Source organism: Gallinula chloropus, assembly GCF_964237585.1.
Source record: "Gallinula chloropus genome assembly, chromosome: 4".
Taxonomy (NCBI): domain Eukaryota; kingdom Metazoa; phylum Chordata; class Aves; order Gruiformes; family Rallidae; genus Gallinula; species Gallinula chloropus.
In genome coordinates, this window is record NC_140088.1 from 62716271 (window position 1) to 62735415 (window position 19145).

General features: G+C 38.4%; 1 protein-coding gene across 1 annotated transcript in view; it reads left to right on the top strand.

The window, feature by feature from the left end:
• Positions 1-4557: 4557 nt before the first annotated feature.
• The window catches only part of GLRA3 (glycine receptor alpha 3), a gene marked incomplete at both ends in the record, with an annotated part of 83738 nt that continues 69150 nt past the window's right edge, over positions 4558-19145 (top strand). The window contains one exon of the mRNA XM_084263964.1: positions 4558-4673. Within this exon, the coding sequence (XP_084120090.1) occupies positions 4558-4673 (116 nt within the window). The remainder of the gene's footprint in view (positions 4674-19145) is intronic.

Here is a 19145-nt window from a genome sequence, read left to right on the forward strand (position 1 = left end):
AACATAATCAAACATGTCTCAGTAAAAACAGGATCTAAAACTACAGTGATGTCATATCCCATCACAACCCCTCTCTTAAAATGCTGGAGTGTTCAAAGTGGCAACACAAGCATGCTAAAGACTACATACATGAGATCTTTATTCCTTACCATTATGCTATATGTGGTTTCCAACTCCATCATCTCGGAAGCCAATGTAATGTTTGTAAGGTCAATTTATTGCTTTTACAAGAAAGTAAATAACTTTAACACTGTAGGTGAATATGCCATGACAAAACATTGTGGGTTTACTGATACACATGTTTTAACACTTTACTGATCATTGATAGAACTTCTAACTCTCAAGGCTCATCAAATTCTACCCAGCAGCTTCTGGATCAAACCCAGAACACACAGCTGACCTAGATTTAAACATTTTAATGGTGCTCAGTTCTTCTCCCTCTTCAGTTATTTCAACCTTTTAATTGCTTTGAAGTAGGATTTTTTTCCTACTCTGAATTCGAAAGACACCTCTAAACCTTTCTATATTTTACAAACCAAACTGCTTTAGTGTTAGCAAATGTTAGCAAATTGTAATGTTCTTGTAGCTCTTCAGAAATGTTTCAGATTTGTCAACAGCCTTCTTACAGAATGATTATTTAAACAAATTGAACCATAATATGTTCCAGGATTGGGCACACTAAAATGATAATAACTTCTCAGAGTTACCACTATGATTAGTTGGTCTTAATATTCCACGAGGATTCTATCACACAAAAATGTACATTCAGTAATCCTTCAATCCATATCTGCAAGTTGGCTTCTCTGTATGAATACTATTGAGTAGGTTCATGATCTTGCATTCAGTTGATAAATTGTGAGTTATTACAGTGAGCTACTCTAAAAAATGGACTGATGCTTATCCCTTGTTGAGTGCAAACACACAAAATTTTTCAAGTATCCCCATTTTTAGGACCAAAAATGTAACCTACTGTTATGATAGACATTAAGATCATCTACTTCTAGTAACCTTAAAGCATTTTTCGCTCTCAGGCTACTCCTAGTGAACACCCCTTAAGCTCATAAATACAAGTGGTTTACTTTCAGATACACCTAAATACCAGTTGGACCAGAGAAAGAGTAGCTATACAGCCTGATGGATAGGAGAATTAGATATTTTAGAGATTGACACAACAATATTTTAGTGAAAACTTCTCATTTCAAAATATTAATTCTCTCCATTTGCAAAGAATATGCTTCAATTAACCTAGAATACTACTGAAAGGAAATTATACAGCTCTGATTTGTACACAGATGGTATACACGTACCAGCTGTCACGTTTTGAATGATGAGTAATATGTAAAGATGTTGTTATCCAGGTAGATGAGGCATATATAAATGCAACATTAATATTTGAGACAGATTCATACCCCACTGGCACTCTATGGATTTTGTTTTTAAAATGGATGTCCAAACAGGTCTCACCTTTCAATTTACTGTATCTACCAAAAATATAAAGCAACACCGTAAAGATCTTCCAAAGATTGGGCATAGCCATGTGATCATCTTTGTATAGTCAGCTGGTAAGTCTACAAGTAGTGACATGGAAAGAATAAAATGATGGCTATTAAACCAACAGTGAATTAAACCACTTAAAACAATTTAGGAATATTTTATCAAAGCTTGTGATTAAAAACTTAAGTATGCTTCTATGCTTCTGATCTCATTGAAATCAACAGTACATGCTTGGGAGCTTTGCTGAACTGGAACTTTTTGTAAATCAAGGCCAGTTCTTTGAATACACTCAGCAAAGAGTATTTTAATATTCAACACTACCCATACGAAAATTTTCAAATGCTTGAAAACAAAATTCATATTTAGCAGAACAAAATGTTGCAACTGCAAAAGTGCTACTTAAAGGATGAGCAAGTGTATGTTTTTCCCACAGGGATTTTGAGAAGTTTGGATTTTGCATATCTAAAGCGTAATCTATATTTATAATTAATAGAACTGTTCGGATTGAAGACCTGGAGAGTTTGTGCTGGCAGTTTTAACTAATAGCATCATATGAAAAATGCACTTGCCTCAGTGCAAATAAGGGTGACCGATTCTGCATTGAAGTACATAAATATGAAGACAAACTGTGCCTGGAGATGAGCCTCATTAAACGCTTATTTTAAGGGGAAGAGATAAGAATCAACAGTTCTGGACATACAAAGTACTCTACACTGAGCACCTGCACTGACAGACTGTCCTTGAGCAATTACAGGGACTCCTTACTTTGTTTGCTATTATATTTTCTGTCGAGGGTTGAAATTCTTTTCATGTTCCCACCCAGGGCAAAGGGGAGAACGAAAACAAAAGGATACACATTTTGCAAAGTGGACCTGGAACCTTAAGAGCCCCTGACTTTATGTAACCACTCCTAATTAAAAAAAAAAAAAAGTTCAAGGGATAGACGAAAAGAATTACTGATATCTGAGTACATTTTTCAGCCATACACCTGATAGGTATTGACAAAGAAATCCAAATAGTTCTAAAGTGTGTGGTAAGTGTTATTATTTAGTGATACCTGCTGGAACAACATTGAAAAGGAGCTAAAATAAGGATGTGGCCAAAGTGGAAAAGACAAGTTAAGAACTGAGGTGAAAGCTACACATGGGATATTTCTGAAACAAAAAATACCTGGAGGAACACCTAGTTGTCTCTAAAGATTTCTAATGAAATACCCTATTTCTAACACAGACCCTATCCTTGGATTTAAGGAACACATAAAATCCTTAATCCATAAACTTACTGCATCTCCTCCACACAATGACTTTTTATTTTTTCTGTTTCTAAAAAGTTATTCTATAATTCACCCCGTCTTTCCATCTTCCTTTTGCTGCAATGAGTTTATCATATTTCCTTGAAATTTCAGTTTATTTTACTCTGTTTTTCATGTATCTTGCTGAACCTTTGCCTTTTTCCACATCTGCTCCCTTCTTCAGCATTTGAGCATTCTATAGCTTTTTGATTGTTTAAGTAATATCCTGGCCTGAGACAATTATGTGGGCTGGGCAAGTAGTGGAGCTGCACAAGTAATGAGGCTGCAGTCTAACACAAATTAGTGGCTATAAGGAAAAGCAAACCAGCAGATAATACTGGGGCAAACACTGAGAGGGGGGTATGCCCAGCCAGGTACATTTCACATGTGCAGAGATCTGTCCCAGATTTTCTGCTTTAATTGGCTCTACTAGATATTATCTAGGTGTTGGGCTTGCAGAGAGTATCCCTACTCTACAACCTTCGGCATATTTTCTTCTTGTGTCCCGTTCTCACACATCTTTCTTTCATCTTACTTCATGCGCAAACCATACAGACTCCCACGAGTATTTCTGCAACAATGTTTCTCAGTGTCAACTCATAAATCCTATCTTTTTCTAATTCAAGCACCTCCTGACTTGCATGAAATGTTGTTTGCCTTTTGTAACACTATATGCAAATGTCAGTTCTGGCCTCTTCTCTGCAGTAACTTCCCTGATTCCCTTTTACAATGTTTTTTCCCTTATTCCTTCCAATAATCCCTTCCACTATCCTCCCCAGCCAAACTTTCAAAATCCAGATTTCCCTAGTAGTCCACTTCATGCCACTAGATCTTCTCTCTTTACAGGAAAGTGGAAAAGGATATATGAACAGGATATATATGTATTACTTGTGTCCATACACACTGTACAGTGAAAGAAGACGCTGAAACAGAGAGATGGGTATTTCCCCCCTCTTCCTGAGAAAAAGCGTACCACCAGCTCTACGAGCAAAGCAGAATAACTCCCACCGGTCTTTCCTCAATCCTTTCGAGACCCGAGGTCCAGTGAAATCACCCCAGCTCTTGAATGATAGCTGCCCTGCCCTGTGCAGGCATCGCCCCCCACCCCCCTACCTCCCCACACACCCGCCCCCCCCGCCTACCCGCCCCTCTTCCCGCACCGGAGAGGCACTCCGGCAGGGCTATTCTGTGCACAGCCATCAACACGAGCCCAGCGAAGCCCACCCCCTTCCCAGGGGGCCATCTCCCCTTCCAGGGGCAGCCCCTCCAGGGCGCCCCCTCGCCGCCGCCGGTCCCGGTCCCGCTCCCGCCGCGCCAAGCTCCGCGACAGCAGCGCGCTTCGAGGAAGGAAGGGGTGGTGGGCGGGGGGGCCGAATCTGGGGGCGGCCGGGTCCGGCCCCCCGCCCTGCCTCCCCGCCCGCCCCGCCACCGACGGGGCCGCGGCACCCCCCGCGCCCGGCATGCGGCCGGCAGCGGGGTGCCGGCTGCTGGCAGGATCTGTAGTCTGGCGGGCGGGGAGGTGGTCTCCCGCCGCCGCTGCGGCTCGGAGCCGCCGCCGCGGCTGGGATTAAGCTTCCGCTCGGCTGCGATGCGGAGCGGCGGGGCCGGCGCGGCGGGGCCCAGCGGGAGGGCGCGGGGGTCCGACGGGCACTAGGCGGGCGGCGGGCGCGGAGCCGCTGGAGCTCTCCAGGGTGCTGGGGAGCCGCCCGCCCGCGGGGAGCCGCGCCGCCGCCTTCGCCCGCCGCGCAGTGCCGCGCCGCGGATCCCCGCCGATGCCTCGGATACCGCTCCAGGGCACCGGGGCGCCTCCGAGCACCATGGCCCGGATTGGGTACCTCCGCGCGGCCGTCTCGGGATTTTATCTATGGGAAGCCGCCGTACTGCTCAGGTGAGTTTGTTTTCTTTGGGGAAGCGACGATCGCACACACGCACCCCCCATGTTCCCCCCATCCCCCGCGCCGGTTTTCTCGGGCGGCTGAAATGCCTGGTACTTGCGCTAAAAGTGTCCGCGGTCGCTGCCTTTCTCCCCGCTAACGCCCGACTACCTCCGGCAGCCGCACTCGGGGCACGGAAAGTAAACGCGGGGGGTCGACACTCCGCACATGACTTTGTAACGTTGCTTCGCCTCGGCTTTGTGCGCTGAGGGTTGTGCATCTCCCTCACCTGTTCGCAGTCAGGGCTTCCTGACTGCGCTTTATCACCCTTCTTTTGGCAGGCAGGGTAACGCTAATGATCTTGAACATTCTTCGGGTGCAAAGTGTCTGTAAAAGTTACAGGAGACGATCTGAGTTGAGAATATGTAGATTAATTCATTACTCTCAGTTCTTCCCAGTAAAAGGAAAAGCAGGGATTGTGTGAGGACACAGAAGTCTTATACTGAAAGAGAAGATACAATAGCTGACTGAACAGAGGATGTGGTGTACAGAATTTCTCTCAAGAGGGAAAGCATTTGCCAAACCACTGACAATCCAGGGTTTGTATTAGGAAAGATAGCAACATACCCATGAATGATGACCCAAATAGAAAACCAAGGTTCACATGGCTTTTTCTACTTTCTGGCCAGCACACTTTTTATAGCTAAAAGTAGTGTCATGGTATCAATGCAAGCGTTCTTTAAATACATAGCTCTAAAAGTGTGGTGGTAGCAGGCTAAAGTAAACTTGAAACCTCTGTTTAAGGCAAGGGGAAAACTCACACAGGAAAATCAGACATGTAAAGAGGCGACTTCAGTGTCATCATATGTTTGCTGCTGATGCAGAGTCAACCGTGCCTGTTATCAACAAACATTCTAGCTCAGTATCACAATAAACAGGCTATGGCATATAGCATGACAATGCCAGACTATTTTAAGAATCACATTGCTACTTGACAAAGATAAGGAAGGACACTTAAATTTGAAAAGTGGTTCTCCAGGGAGAGTTTGGGGATTATACAAGTAAGGGATTTATCACCACCAAGTAAAGCAGCAGCGTGTATTGCCCCACAATGATGGCATACTTCACAGATGCTCACAGGTTCTTTAGCAAATCTTTCCTTTTTTAAGTTTGTTTAAAGAGTGGTTTTGCATCAACATGTGCAATGTGGTTTATAATGTAATTTTATTCTAACTGTGCCAAAAGAAAAAAGATTTTAAGAAACTGGATTACAGGGGATTGACACTGGGAGGGAAGAGTAAATTTAAATTTAAAGTAAGCAGTAAATTTAAATTTTCCAGTGACATTGAGTATTTAATGTTCATAGTAGATGACCAAACTTCTGTGTAGTGTAGGCAATACAAGTAGTAATGTGTTGTTATTATTCTATTTCAGTGTGCTTAGAGATTTTTTTCCCTCTATATATTATTTAAATGCCATCCTAGAGTTGAATGATTTATCCTTTATTTTAATGATATAAAACTGCACATTATCTTTCAAGGAAAAAAAAAACATGAAAAAGTCTGTTTTAGAAAGCATACATGTACTTAGCATTATATATATTTTTTGACTAACATTTAATTGTTTCAAAATGTATGCAGGCATCTTATTTTGCATAAATTAAAATGGCCAGATAGCCACAGTATTGCAATAGCTATCTGCTCTTAAATCGTCATTTTATCCCAATGACCATGGTTACTGTGCACAAGGACTACACAGTCTGAGAAGGACTTCAGAGAGTTCCTCAGAATCTTTATATCTTATATATATACACACATAGTGTATATATATACACGTGTGTATATATATATACATATATGTATACACATGCACACACATCTGTATCTCTCTCAATATAGAGACTGCTGATGACTTTATGTCCAGCAATAATACCTGAGAAACCTGAATCACTTGAGTCACACAGGAGTCCTTTCCATGCTTTGTAATGGGAGGGAAGATAAAAAAAAAAGAAAAAAAAAGTTAGAGTATTAAAACTTATAAAATACCCAAGCTTTCTGGAGCCATTAATTCTAGTTCTTTTGTAACCTAAGCCTTGTGAAATTTAGTAGCATTAGAGCAAAGGGAACAATAGGATGCTGCTTCTACCCTGTCAGACACACAGACTCCAGCCTTACCACTGCTTAACACCCTCAGTGAGATGGATGTGCTATGTATTTCTAGGGACAGCCAAACCTTAAGTGTGTCACTTGCTCAAACATTATTGAAAAAATAATGTATCTCATTTTAAACTGTGCACCATTAAAACTTTTCTGCTCTTAATTAACAAACACTCAAGGCTGTGTGAGAAGATTGAAGAAACCTAAGAGGAAGAACCTTCAATTCTTGTCCTACAGCCCCGAGGGTGTTTAAAGTGATTGTTTAAATTATATTCCTGTGAAGATAGTAATTTAGTTTTCAGTAGAGATCCAATGAAAACAAAAAAAAAAGGATTTTTTTTTTTCAGTGTGAAGTTAGAGGCTTTCTACTTTAATGAGCAAGGTCTCTGGATGGCCATGCTTCACAAGAGGAAACTGTACCCCATTGTTATTATTTTTTAATTATAGTTTTTCAATTATAATTTTTGATCCAATAACTAAAGGGTCTTCAAACTGAAATCACTGAAATAAGATGTATATTGGTCATAGTAGGATATTATTAATATTATTTCTGAAAGATATTGTAGAGAGAATAAAATGTTAAAAGTGTTTCACAATATTGTGCATGCTTGTACTACTATATCTTAGATTAATAACGTGCTTATTGGTAATATATTAGTAGAGTTTAGACATGAAAACAAAGGTTATAAGCATATAGCAATCCCTTTTCTTCAGTGATATATTTCAGGACTGGGAAGAAAGCTATCATCAGAGCCAAAATTTTTTAAAATTACTGTTTATTAATGACTGCCAGGCCAAGCCCTGGTGTGATGGTGGAGATGTAAAAATGAGAGTAAAAGCTAGGAAAAATAATTGAATGGAGTAAAAAAAAAACCAAAACCTGTAATTCACTACCAAAGAAGGAAAATAAACACTTCTAAAATATAGTTTGAATTTATGATAATCCCTAAGACTGAGTATTCCTCTGTTTTCATTAAAGTAACAATGTTAACAAAAATTCCTCTGGATTTGCCTGGATTCTAAGAGATCATGCTGAAAGCAAGATCGCATTGCTAGAATCAACAGGAACATCATATTTGTGAGTCAAACAGTTTTATGACAGATCTCAATCTTGCAAGGGCACCAGCACAGCTCTGTTAGACCTGAACTTTCAGGGACTGTCCAGGGGCTCTGCTTTCTCCTTAAAAAGCACAGTATAGGTATTTTATATGTAGACCTGTGTATGGGGAAACAGAGCATGAATAGGTAGGTGGCACTGTGGAAATGCAAAATAGATTCTTCCTATATGATATTTCTGTAAGTATCCATATTACCATAGACCAAGAGGCAAGCTATGATTAGGTTATTGCCTCTTGTTCTGCTTGCAGCCCTGTTGGCATTATATTGAAGGAACCGGTAACACAGAGACAGCCAGTTGCACTTAGAAGTCAGATTGTTGTGGAAAAACTCCCTCTGTGTAACCTAACTCAGGGGCATGTCTGAGCTCACACTTAACTTATTTTAAAATTATTCTTGCATCACTTTGCATTGCAAATTGATTTCAGATTAATAGCTTTAAGAAAAAGTCTGTATTCTCTAAGACAGCATTAATGAATCCAAATAATGAAAGAAAGAAAGAAAAAAAGCAGTTAAAAATACTAAATCTGACATATCATCACAACCACCCTTGAAAATAAACATTTTCAGATGGTTAGATGTTCTGGGTTGGAACTAGATATCTTTGAGGTCCCTTCCAACCCAAACCAGTCTATGACTCTAAGATTCAGTATCTTACAAATACATTAGTAAGGATTAACACATTAGTATAAGAATTATATGTACAATACTATTCAAGAACTAAAAGTGCTTGTTAAAATCAGGATGTGAATAAAATTTTATGTGAAAGAAAATCCAGTGATTCACGATGAGAGCACTACAGCACAGTACCTCCCCTCAGCAGCCCAGACTCAATTTGAGAAGTTCGGTTTCTGTGGGATAAATCAGTCAATGAACTCCAGGTCCTAATGAAAAGGATTGAGTACATGTCAGGGAGCGGCAAAGGAAGGGAATGTGAGCTGGGAGTTCAGGCTCACAGCAAAGCATTCAGCAGCAGGGTCTTACCAACAAAGCTCGCAGTCCTTCAGAACCTGTGCAGGAGCAGAGCAGATCCACCCCAGACAACAGTTCAGATTGACAGGCACAGTTGGTAGTGATGAGGCAGGTGCAAGGTAAAACCAAAAGCAGGGTCAGCAGATCAGGCTGAGGATCAGAATTAGGAAGGGACAAGACTAGCTGAAGGTGTACTTGGACAGTAGCTCGCACAGACTGAGAGCATCTTCCCAGCACTCCTGAAAAAAAAAAAAAAAAAAAAAAAGAAAAGGAAAAAAATAGAAGCAAATAGAGAAAAAAGGGAAAAAACAGCTCCTGGAAGAAGAGGGGTGAACCCCTGCTGAGGCTTCTACAGCTTTTTATCAAACAGTTGTGCTTCAAAGCTGGGCTCCTTCATTATAATAGCTGGTGCTGAGCCAGGGTAGCCAAACCCCTGGGATAAAGGAAATGTGTGCAGGGTCCTTCTAAAATGTCAAGCAGAGAGGAATTAGGGTTTCCTTGCAGGATGTACCCACAGGCAGGCATTGTACCTTCCAAAACTCAGACAAAAAGGATGTGGGGTTTTTTTGTAACCGAGAATACGTCATTCAAATGCACTCATATTTCTACTATACCAGCGAAAGCACTGCAATCTCTTTGAGCCAAATACAACTTTTGTCACGAGTACAAATTCGATCAGAACTTTTACCATCCATTTTTTAGTTCTTTTTTAAAACCTTATTTTTGTAAGTGACTATGATGTTTAGAGTTTTAAGAAAGGATTCTGTGTAGAATATTATAAGCTGTGAGAAAATTAAATAACAAAGACATTTCAATTAAAACCATGAGTCTTTCGATTCTAACTGTTCTACTGACATTTTGACTTTCCAATTTCTTCCAATTCATTCCTAGCCAATTGATGCTAACAACAACAGAAAGCAAGTTATATTGTGAGATAAGTGCTCTACTTCTGTATGATGAAAAATGTAATAGCTCTTTTATCAGATTAATCTTGTCCAGACATCCTGGAATCACAACAATTAGAGAAAATGAAAACTTTTATAAGATTAGAGCTTCTTATTTTAACAGATGTAGAATACAAGCTTCAAATGACCTTACTGAGCATTATGTAATAGTATCTATAGGGAATGATTCCCACAAATCAGCTTTTCTCAAGTAATGAACGATGAAGAGCCCTTCCATGTGGTGTTGAGTCTTCTACTGATCTTCATAATGTTTATTGGAGGAATCAGTAAAAGGAGGAAGGAACTAAAAAGGAGTATTTTTTTTCTTTCACTGATCTGTAGGTGTTGTGAAGAGATCAAGCAAAAGGCATTGTTTTGAGGACGAGTATCAATGACCAGTAGAAAGGGAACATCCCAGAGAGCAGGGAAAGACTCAGCTAGAAACTGTGTGTAACAAGAACACAAGAATCTTTGAGACTGTACTTTTTTCTAGCAAAGACTATTATCCATTATTTTGTATGACTTCTGAAGCAATGCTATCCCTCCTGACTGGTGTCTTTAGATGCTGTGTCAATACAAATGCTAAGTAGTGTGTGTAAAAAGAAAGAATGAAGGGAGAAAGTACAAAAATGGAGAGCATGTAGTTATAAAAGTATAAAAGAATTAATTTTGTTATTGCTCTTCCAGTCATCTGTATAATGAATTGCTCCAACATTATTCAACAGCAAACAGGGTAATATTACTCGGTGTACATTGCAGTGGACTTTCTATGTAAAGAACACTTTCTATGTAATTCTCCTACGCCACATACTATCCTGTTATTCCCCTAGCCCTACCACAGAGGTAAAAAATGAGCAGGGACAGAGTGAGTGCTATTTCCAGGCAGGAACTTCCCTAAAGTTATTTGGTGACATGAAATATCAGGGAAATGCAGTTTCCAAGGGAAACAGTGGGAGACCACTGAAAATATAGAAAATTTCCAAGAAGTGTCTGTCAAGATGAGGCTGTTGAAAGAGTGGAGCTGCACAAGTAGTGGGCAAATCAATGGCTATAGAGAAAAGCAAACCTGCAGATTATCCTGAGACTGCTTCAGGGAAACAGTAAAGTGAGTAGAAAGCAAACACAGGAGTACTAAATCATCTCAGACTATGAGGCTGAGTTAATTGCTATTAACCTGTACATGATTCTTACAGCTATAACTAATTTAGTAAAGGTATCAAAAGCAAAATCAGTACAGATATGAAAAGTCTTCCTGATTGAAATTCAAGCTGCAGTTACAGCTACATAACCTACTGTCTTAAGATTTTGTGCTTTGTTGCATTCCATCTTTGATAAAAATATGTTTATTAAAAAGAAATATATATAAAAGAAATAATATCGGACTATGCCACCCATCTCATCATTGCCCAAGACTTCACATACTATGTACAGTTTGCATAAGACCCCACTATGTCTAGAATATATTTCCAGTTTTTATAAACATTTTTTTCTCTTTTACAGAATCTTGAAAAGTAAAATATGAGCCTAAAGAAATCCATTGGTACCAGAATATCTCATTTCCAAGACTTTCTATAAAATTGTCTGTTTACAAATTTGTATATTTTTTACCAGCAATTAACTTTAATTAATTTTAATTTCACAATTAACCACTCAGCAGAAATGCCTAGTAAATACAGTTATACCAGCATGCTTCTTCAGGAGGCTGGGATTTTAAAAAGCATTAGCTCTCTACATCCCCACAGGTGACTGCAGAACTTAGGGATTTTTTTTTTTTGGTGAAAAGCTAGTTTATATTCTAGAATATAGTCAAGCTTGATTATTAAAAAGATCCTGAGTTTTTTGTCCTTCTAAGGCTTTTAATTTCATCAAGTTTCCGAAATTGCACTGTCATCTGTTCGATTCAGTAATGCACAGGAGTGTCCATGCTCTGGGCATATGTAGGCTAAGATATATCCGCAGGGACTAACTAAACTTCCAGTTTTGTGAGCAACGTATCTGCTGCCTAAGGGTGCCCTACTGGATAAATAAAATAGATGTCACCAACTGATAACTCACTGGCAAAAGTAGGGTAAAACTTCATTTTTTGAAGGGAAAAATGAAAATTTTCATATAAATTGTTACTAAAGCACTGACTTCCCATAGCTAAATACAGTACTTTAAGGTAAATGTTAATTCTCTGCCTAAGCAGCTATGTAACACCTCCAAGAAGTGAGCAATGTTTCCCCTGATGTTATTGGGTCAGGTCATTACCTCTGACTCAGCAGCATTAGAACTAAAATCAGAGAAGGCAGATTTCAACATCACATCTGGACTACATCCCATAAAAGACTTCTTTTGAAATCATACTCAGGATTTTCATTGCTTTACCTATCAGAAGGAATGCTTTATGCAAAGTTGGGTGGGAGGGGTGTGCAAAAAAAAAGAAAGGAAGCAGATTTATCAGGTTTTTTTCACTCTTAATTTGCAAGAATTAAAGTAAAATAAACCATCTTCTGTTTTACTTTTGTTCAGATTCTCTAAGTAATGGTTTGCAGAATGGCCTTTTCCTTAGCTTTTAATAGTGACGACTCCTTCAGAACTGTCCTGCACACACTAAAGACCAGAAGGCATTCAGTCATGGTCTTTCATTCACACAGCATGTTTCTGTTTGTTCATATGGGGCTTATAAACCTCAGATGATAATTTAGAGGGTGCTGGATACATGGCAAAAGCAAGACTACTGTAGCAAAGACAAAATATTTATCTTAGGGCAAGTTTAAGCACCACTTTCTGAGTGTGAAAGAAAATGTGGATATGTGTAGTAGACCAGGGTAATTTTAGTGGAAACAAGAAAGGCTAGCAGCACTGTTTTTTAACCTTCACAATATTTTCTCTGACTTTTTCAGTAAGGAATATGCTTCAGTGCATGCATTAGGAAAACTGAGTTCTGTCATCATGTGGCATGAATCCTGCCACTCTCGTCATCACCCTGAAGCTCAACCCTGTTTTTCCTTGAAGTCTTACATTGAATTATTACAGAGTTGATTCTAGGTAGAATAAATGAAAAGGAAAAAAAAATGCTTAGCCCATTTATGTTATGTAAATTACCATAGCTGGCTGAACATCAGCATTCCTGTCTCACAGAAACTTCCAAAGCTCTGGAATGGTTTTATTGCCTTTTCAATCCATAAAGGGAAAACGAAGATGCAGAAAGCAGGGGAAAAAAAATCTGGGGGGGAGATGTTCAGATAGACCCCGAGACTCCACCTTCAGTGCCTATCAGCATTAGAAAACTCATTGTGGCTGGCAGAAAAGAAAGGACACTGGACTTTATTCCACCCAAGCCTGCCAGCATTTCATTAAACAACACCGAAACAGATGCATTTTTGTAAAAAGCTAGTTCAAGAAATCAGTATTTTTCCAACTAGAACAATTTTGTCTTAATTGAAAATTCTTAATCAATAGTAATGACATAGTATTTACACTATCATTAGCTGACTAATCAAAATAAACAATTTCATCTGAAGTATTTTGGGAAATAAATTTATATAGCACAGTTCCACTAGTGATAAATCTTGACTTGTTTAGGCTATAGTCCTGCTTGTTTAAATACTTTATTTTAAGGTGAGTAATTCTTCAGGCTATATTCATCTTTTCTTGAACTGAACATAGATCTTAGCACACTTATTTTGGAGAAAAAGTGTCATCTTCTAAACAGCCATCTGACATGCTCACTGAAGATACAGGACAACACAGTTACAAACAGCTTTCCTAAACCAAATGGAATAGTGTTTAGTTGAATTGTCCTCACAAACCCTTGGGTTATACTTCAAAATCAAACTTTTATCTAGTTTTGATAAACCAAAACCATTTCATTCTATTATCATATTTTCTGGGGACATTTTTATAATTGCTGAAAGAATTCTTGGACAAGTAACATATCAAAGAACCCAAATTTTCAGATTCAGTTATGGTTTTAAACTCATAAAAGTGGATTTTAAAGCAAAACAAGGCAATTGAGGAACAGAAGACTTATGACATTCTAAACAGTCATTAATTATGATTACGATCCTTGTTCTACAGATACACAATTCAGTGGACACTGTTCCTGTTTATATTGAATGACAGTAGAGTAACCTAGTGGATGCAAAGTAAGCTGAAGGGGCGATGCCACAGCAACAGTAAGAGATCAAGGCAATGAATTAGAACTAGAAAACATAGTAATATGCAGCTCTACAATTTAAAGCACATTTTGGGGTGCATTCAAAATACAGGATCAACCAAACAGCTACAATCTATAGAAATCTGTTTTCAGTATTCACTGGTTGCTCCTAGTTTGCTTTGGGAAACAAGTTTGGAGTTTTTATGCAAGTGAAAGTCTGATTTTAATTAATTCTCCTTTCAGTCTAGTGTTGCCTCATTGACAACAGTTGAATGTTATTATGGTGTTCATTATGGTGGTGAAAAAAATCAGTCAGTTCCTGCACAAGTTCAATTGGTTAGAGGAATGATTCATTAATCAAAAATAAATGCAGTTGTAGAGCTCTGACATGCTTTTATAGAAGGATATCAGGTGTTACGAAAGATAATATTCTGAAATTATTTTACTTGGTCATTTTGCTATCTATCCATTACTCCAATAACTCTTCTCCATTATTCAATTATAACAAATTTGGAGGCCTTCTATATGGGGTTACAGCATTGAGGTGTAAGGAAAGTGTGACAGACATTACCTGGACTTGTGCAAAGCATTTGAGACTGTCCCACATGGCATAGTTGTTTTAAATTGGAGAGACATGGATTTGATGGATGGACCATTCGGTGGATAAGGAATTGGCTGAATGGTCACGCTCAAATTGTGGTCATTGACTCAAAGTCCAAGTGAGATCAGTGATGAGTGGTGTTCCTCAGGGGTCAGTACCGGGACTGGCACTGTTTAACATCTTTGTCAAGACAGGAACAGTGGGACTGACCGCATTCTCAGCAAATTTACTGAAAACACCGAGCAGTGTTGTGACCACACCAAGCTCTGTGGTGCAGTTGAGAGACTGGAGGAAAGACATGCTATCCAGAGGGACCTTGACATTCTTGAGAGATGGGGCCATACAAGCTGCATGACATTTAACAAGGCCAAGAGCAAGGTCCTGATCACGGATTGACACAATCTCAAGTACAACTACAGGTTGGGCAGTGAATGAATTGAGAGCAGCTCTGAGAAGAAGGATTTGGGGTGTTGATTGATGAAATATGACCCAGCAATGTGTGTGCTTGCAGCCAAGAAAGCCAGCTGGAACCTGGGCAGCATCAAAAACGTGACCAGCAGATGAAGGGAGGTGATTCTATCAAAAACTTAACCTGTGCAGTAGGTCTTTTGAAGACATTTGAATATTTAAAAGATATTGAATATTTGAAACATTCACTGCTCTTCATGTAGCTTTTTGAGTCAGCTCCACAACCCCCCACCCCCCCACACCCCCGAGATGTTGTAAAAATTAAGTACATCAAGAAATTAAGACCCAAGTTTAGAACATTGATAAAAATAAGGTGTGCAACAGGCACAAAAGACTACTAAGGAATTTGGTGCTTCTGGGAAAGCAATGAATAAATTACTGACTAAAGTCATAATTAATAAAATTTCTTAAGAAAATTCACATGTTGCATGGCTGAAATTGAAATCAGCAAATTGTCTTGGCCAAGAAAGCAAAATTAGAGTAACACCTGTGTTTTATTGAATCCATATCTTAATTAAGGAAACAAGACATGCCCATAGGAAGAAGAATGCTGACAAATTCTTTTTCTTCCTTTACCTTTATTTTTTTTCTAAAGGGGGTGTTAATTGAGCATTGTGCTTTTATTTATATGTACAGAGTCAATAGCAAAAACTAGTATACACCAATTTAGCTTCATCTAGACTATATAGCCCTTTGACCTACAGAATGGTGATCAGGTCAGAGTGACTTAATCAGAATACTTTAAACCCCATTATTTTGTATTATTTCTCTCCATTAAGAAAATCTGAAACATTCCACAGCAATCCAAAGCTTTTTTTTAAACTGTAATACACAAAATAAATAAGCTATAGACATTACACTATTTTACTTCCATGATAAACAGGACTTGTAGACTGTAGAGCTGGAGGAATTCTCAACTGTATGAACAAAAGAGGAAGAAAATATGACACCATAAAGGTATCAGGAACATCCTAAAAAAACTGCCTGTAAACATTTCCTAACCTAAAAAAGCACTAAAATGTTATTTCAGTCACTGAAACAGAGACTTTTTGCAAATCTGAAAGACATTCTGAATAGTTGCATTAAAATGCAATCACACGTATTTTTCATGTAGTTTTAATTTCCAACCACCAAAATAGTAAAGAATTGCTGATCATTGATCTTAAAAAGGAAATTTATTGATTGTTTCAGATAAAAATTATTAGTTTAGCTGAAAATGTGTCCTGATGTAACTCTCCTTATCTCTGCAGTATTATACTGAAAAATTAATCTGAACATTAGAACTTATTCAAAATAATAGTATAATAGGGTAACTAGAAAAATCTAAAACTGTGAAACGTCGCTGGAAATCTAACCTGTCACAGAAAATATTTAAGCCTTTCCTGAGGACTTTACTTAGAAAATACCACTTTAAAATCTTGCTGATAAACTTGCTGCTGCTCCTCTTACTTGAAGTATCAGTGTTTTATCTGGCAAACCTGAGTTTAGAATGCTTATCTCTGATCCGACAGAATTGTTATTATCTAAAGCATTGCAGGATACGAAAATCTGCATTTTCATTTCATTCAGAATGGAAAACTTCATGAGCTACAACAAATAGAACACATTTCATTTCTAATTGGCAAGCATCATATTATTGCCTGTTTTAGTAGAAGTAATAGGGAAAGCATTTAGAATCTCAGGTTTATTTGAGACACTGCAAACATAATTCTTTCTCTTTCAGTTGATGTCTTTGAACTTAGTGTATCTCCCTCTTCCACCATTGGAAATTCACTTTGATGTGAATTTTTTTAGTTCCTCAGAATGAAATTAATTTATTCACAAATAAAGCTCAAGTAGAAGTGCTTCTGTCCTTGAAGTTAGAGGGAAAAATTATCTCTTTACATTAACCTTAAACCTTAGAAGAAGGTAATGTTACCTAATTCAGGCATCTAAAGTAGGAGTTCAGTTGCCCTGTGTTCACAGTGTATGTAATATGAAGAGACGGAGTCTTCCAAAAGATAATTCAGAGAAGGAGCCGAATTCGGAGTCTTCCTCAAAAGAAACTCATTCTTTGTGAGCTAGAATGGGACAACAGTGACAGCTGATTCTGTATGTCTCTTTTGGGACAGCATCCATGCAGCTGTCATCCTCAGACACAGCTCCTTGCTTTTCAGGATGGCCCTGGCTTTTCGTGAATCTATTGCTGATGAATGGACTCCAATAAGAGAAGTCTATTTATCTTCTGTTTTCTGTGAAGGATTTTAATTTTCAATATTGAAGAGATTGACCTAAAAATCTCTTCAAAAATATCTGCTTTAAACCTATGTCACCCCCTTCTGAGCTCCCATTCCACAATATTTGCCTCATCTGCAAGGCTTTCAAAAGGTAAAATTGTTTATTGAAATAAAACCCAGAGAATTGCATTTCTCTTCTGACATAGCTATCTCAGGTAACCTGCTAAAGCACATCACACCTCAGAAGAACATGTGTCATGCTTCTTGACTGAACAAATGCATTTTGATGAGAAACTGCAAAAAAAATGGGTAAAAAATTAAGAATCAGTTTTATCCACAAAAATAAAATTAATTAATATTGTTTATGTTTTTTATAAATTGAAAGCAGTTTTTATCTTTCTGATGAATTCTCTTACTATGACTTGCAGTTACAGAAGTAGTCATGAGATTAATTCACTTAACCACAATTGGAGAAACAGTGAATAAGTACAAATTCAGATTAATTTACTGAAATGCTTTTGTGTATTGATGTTTGTGAGATGCAACAAGTGAATATTGGCTGGCTGCAATTTCAGCTTTCCTTATGAGTATGTAATTAATTTCCTTGAGCTTCTCTGCAAAGCCTTTTAATGTAAAGTGCATTAAAAACATTCAAGCTTCTGCTGAAGAGAATAGACTACAAACACAAGATCCGATTGCTCCAGGGGTTTGGCCACACTTGCTGTCTTAGAGAATAAGCTAAGTAATGAAACGAAAGAACCATTGGACCATCATAATGCATGTGAAGCATCATATAACTGCTCTGTAGTATGCATTATAAGATGAAACACAAAAATGCTACGTCTCTAAATGGCTAACAGGGATTGTGTTTGAGACGAAAGGAATCATTTATGATCAGATGAGAAAAATCAGCAAATTGAGTATGACAGTATCTTGGTGTTAATACAAAATTTTCAAGATACAATACATAGGTAGCTTAACTACCAAGGGAAGGAAATGAGCAACAATATAATTCAAAGATGTTTCAGTTGTATTAGAAAGTAAGTTAGTGAGACTCTGGAGACTACTCTCGAAATCACTTGACTAAATTAGGAATCTGATCTAACTGAGGCTTGGAAACTTCCCTGGGAAGTTTCCAGTGGAAGGGACCTTTACAGCACATCATACTCTTTCATTGTCTCCTGTAGCAGCAACAAATTGGAAAGAATCAGCTGTCCTGGTTTTAGCTAGGACAGAGTTAATTTTCTTCTTTAAAGCTGGTATAGTGCTATGGTTTTGATTTAGGATGAAAATAATGTTGATAACACACTGATGGTTTGCTAGTTGCTAAGGAGTGCCTACATTAAGTCAGGGACTTAATGAGGAGGCTGGAGGTGCACAAGAAGCTGACATTGGGCACAGCCAGGACAGCTGACCCCAACTGACCAAAGGGATATTCCATACCATATGGCTTAATGCTTAGTATATAAACTTGGGGAATTGGCCAGGGAGAGAGGGCTGCTCGGAGACTGACTGGGCATCAGTATATTGTACATCACTTTTTTGCATATTTTATTATTATTATTGTTTTTGTTGTTGTTTTTATTGTTTCTCTCCTATTACACTGTCTTTATCTTAGCCCATAAATTTTACGTTTCTTCCCCCCACACCCCATTTTTCCCCTCATCCTACAGGCAGAGAGGGGTGAAGGAGGCAGGGGTGAAATAATGCTGTGTGGTGTTTAGCTTCCTGCCAGATTAAACCTCATCAGCATTAGATATAAGATGCAATTTCTTCCTTCACATTTTCTCTATACTATTCTTATTAATTTCTGGAGGGTTACAACCTTGCTTCTACAAATGTTGACAGTAGTCCGCTACTTCTTTTCTTTAG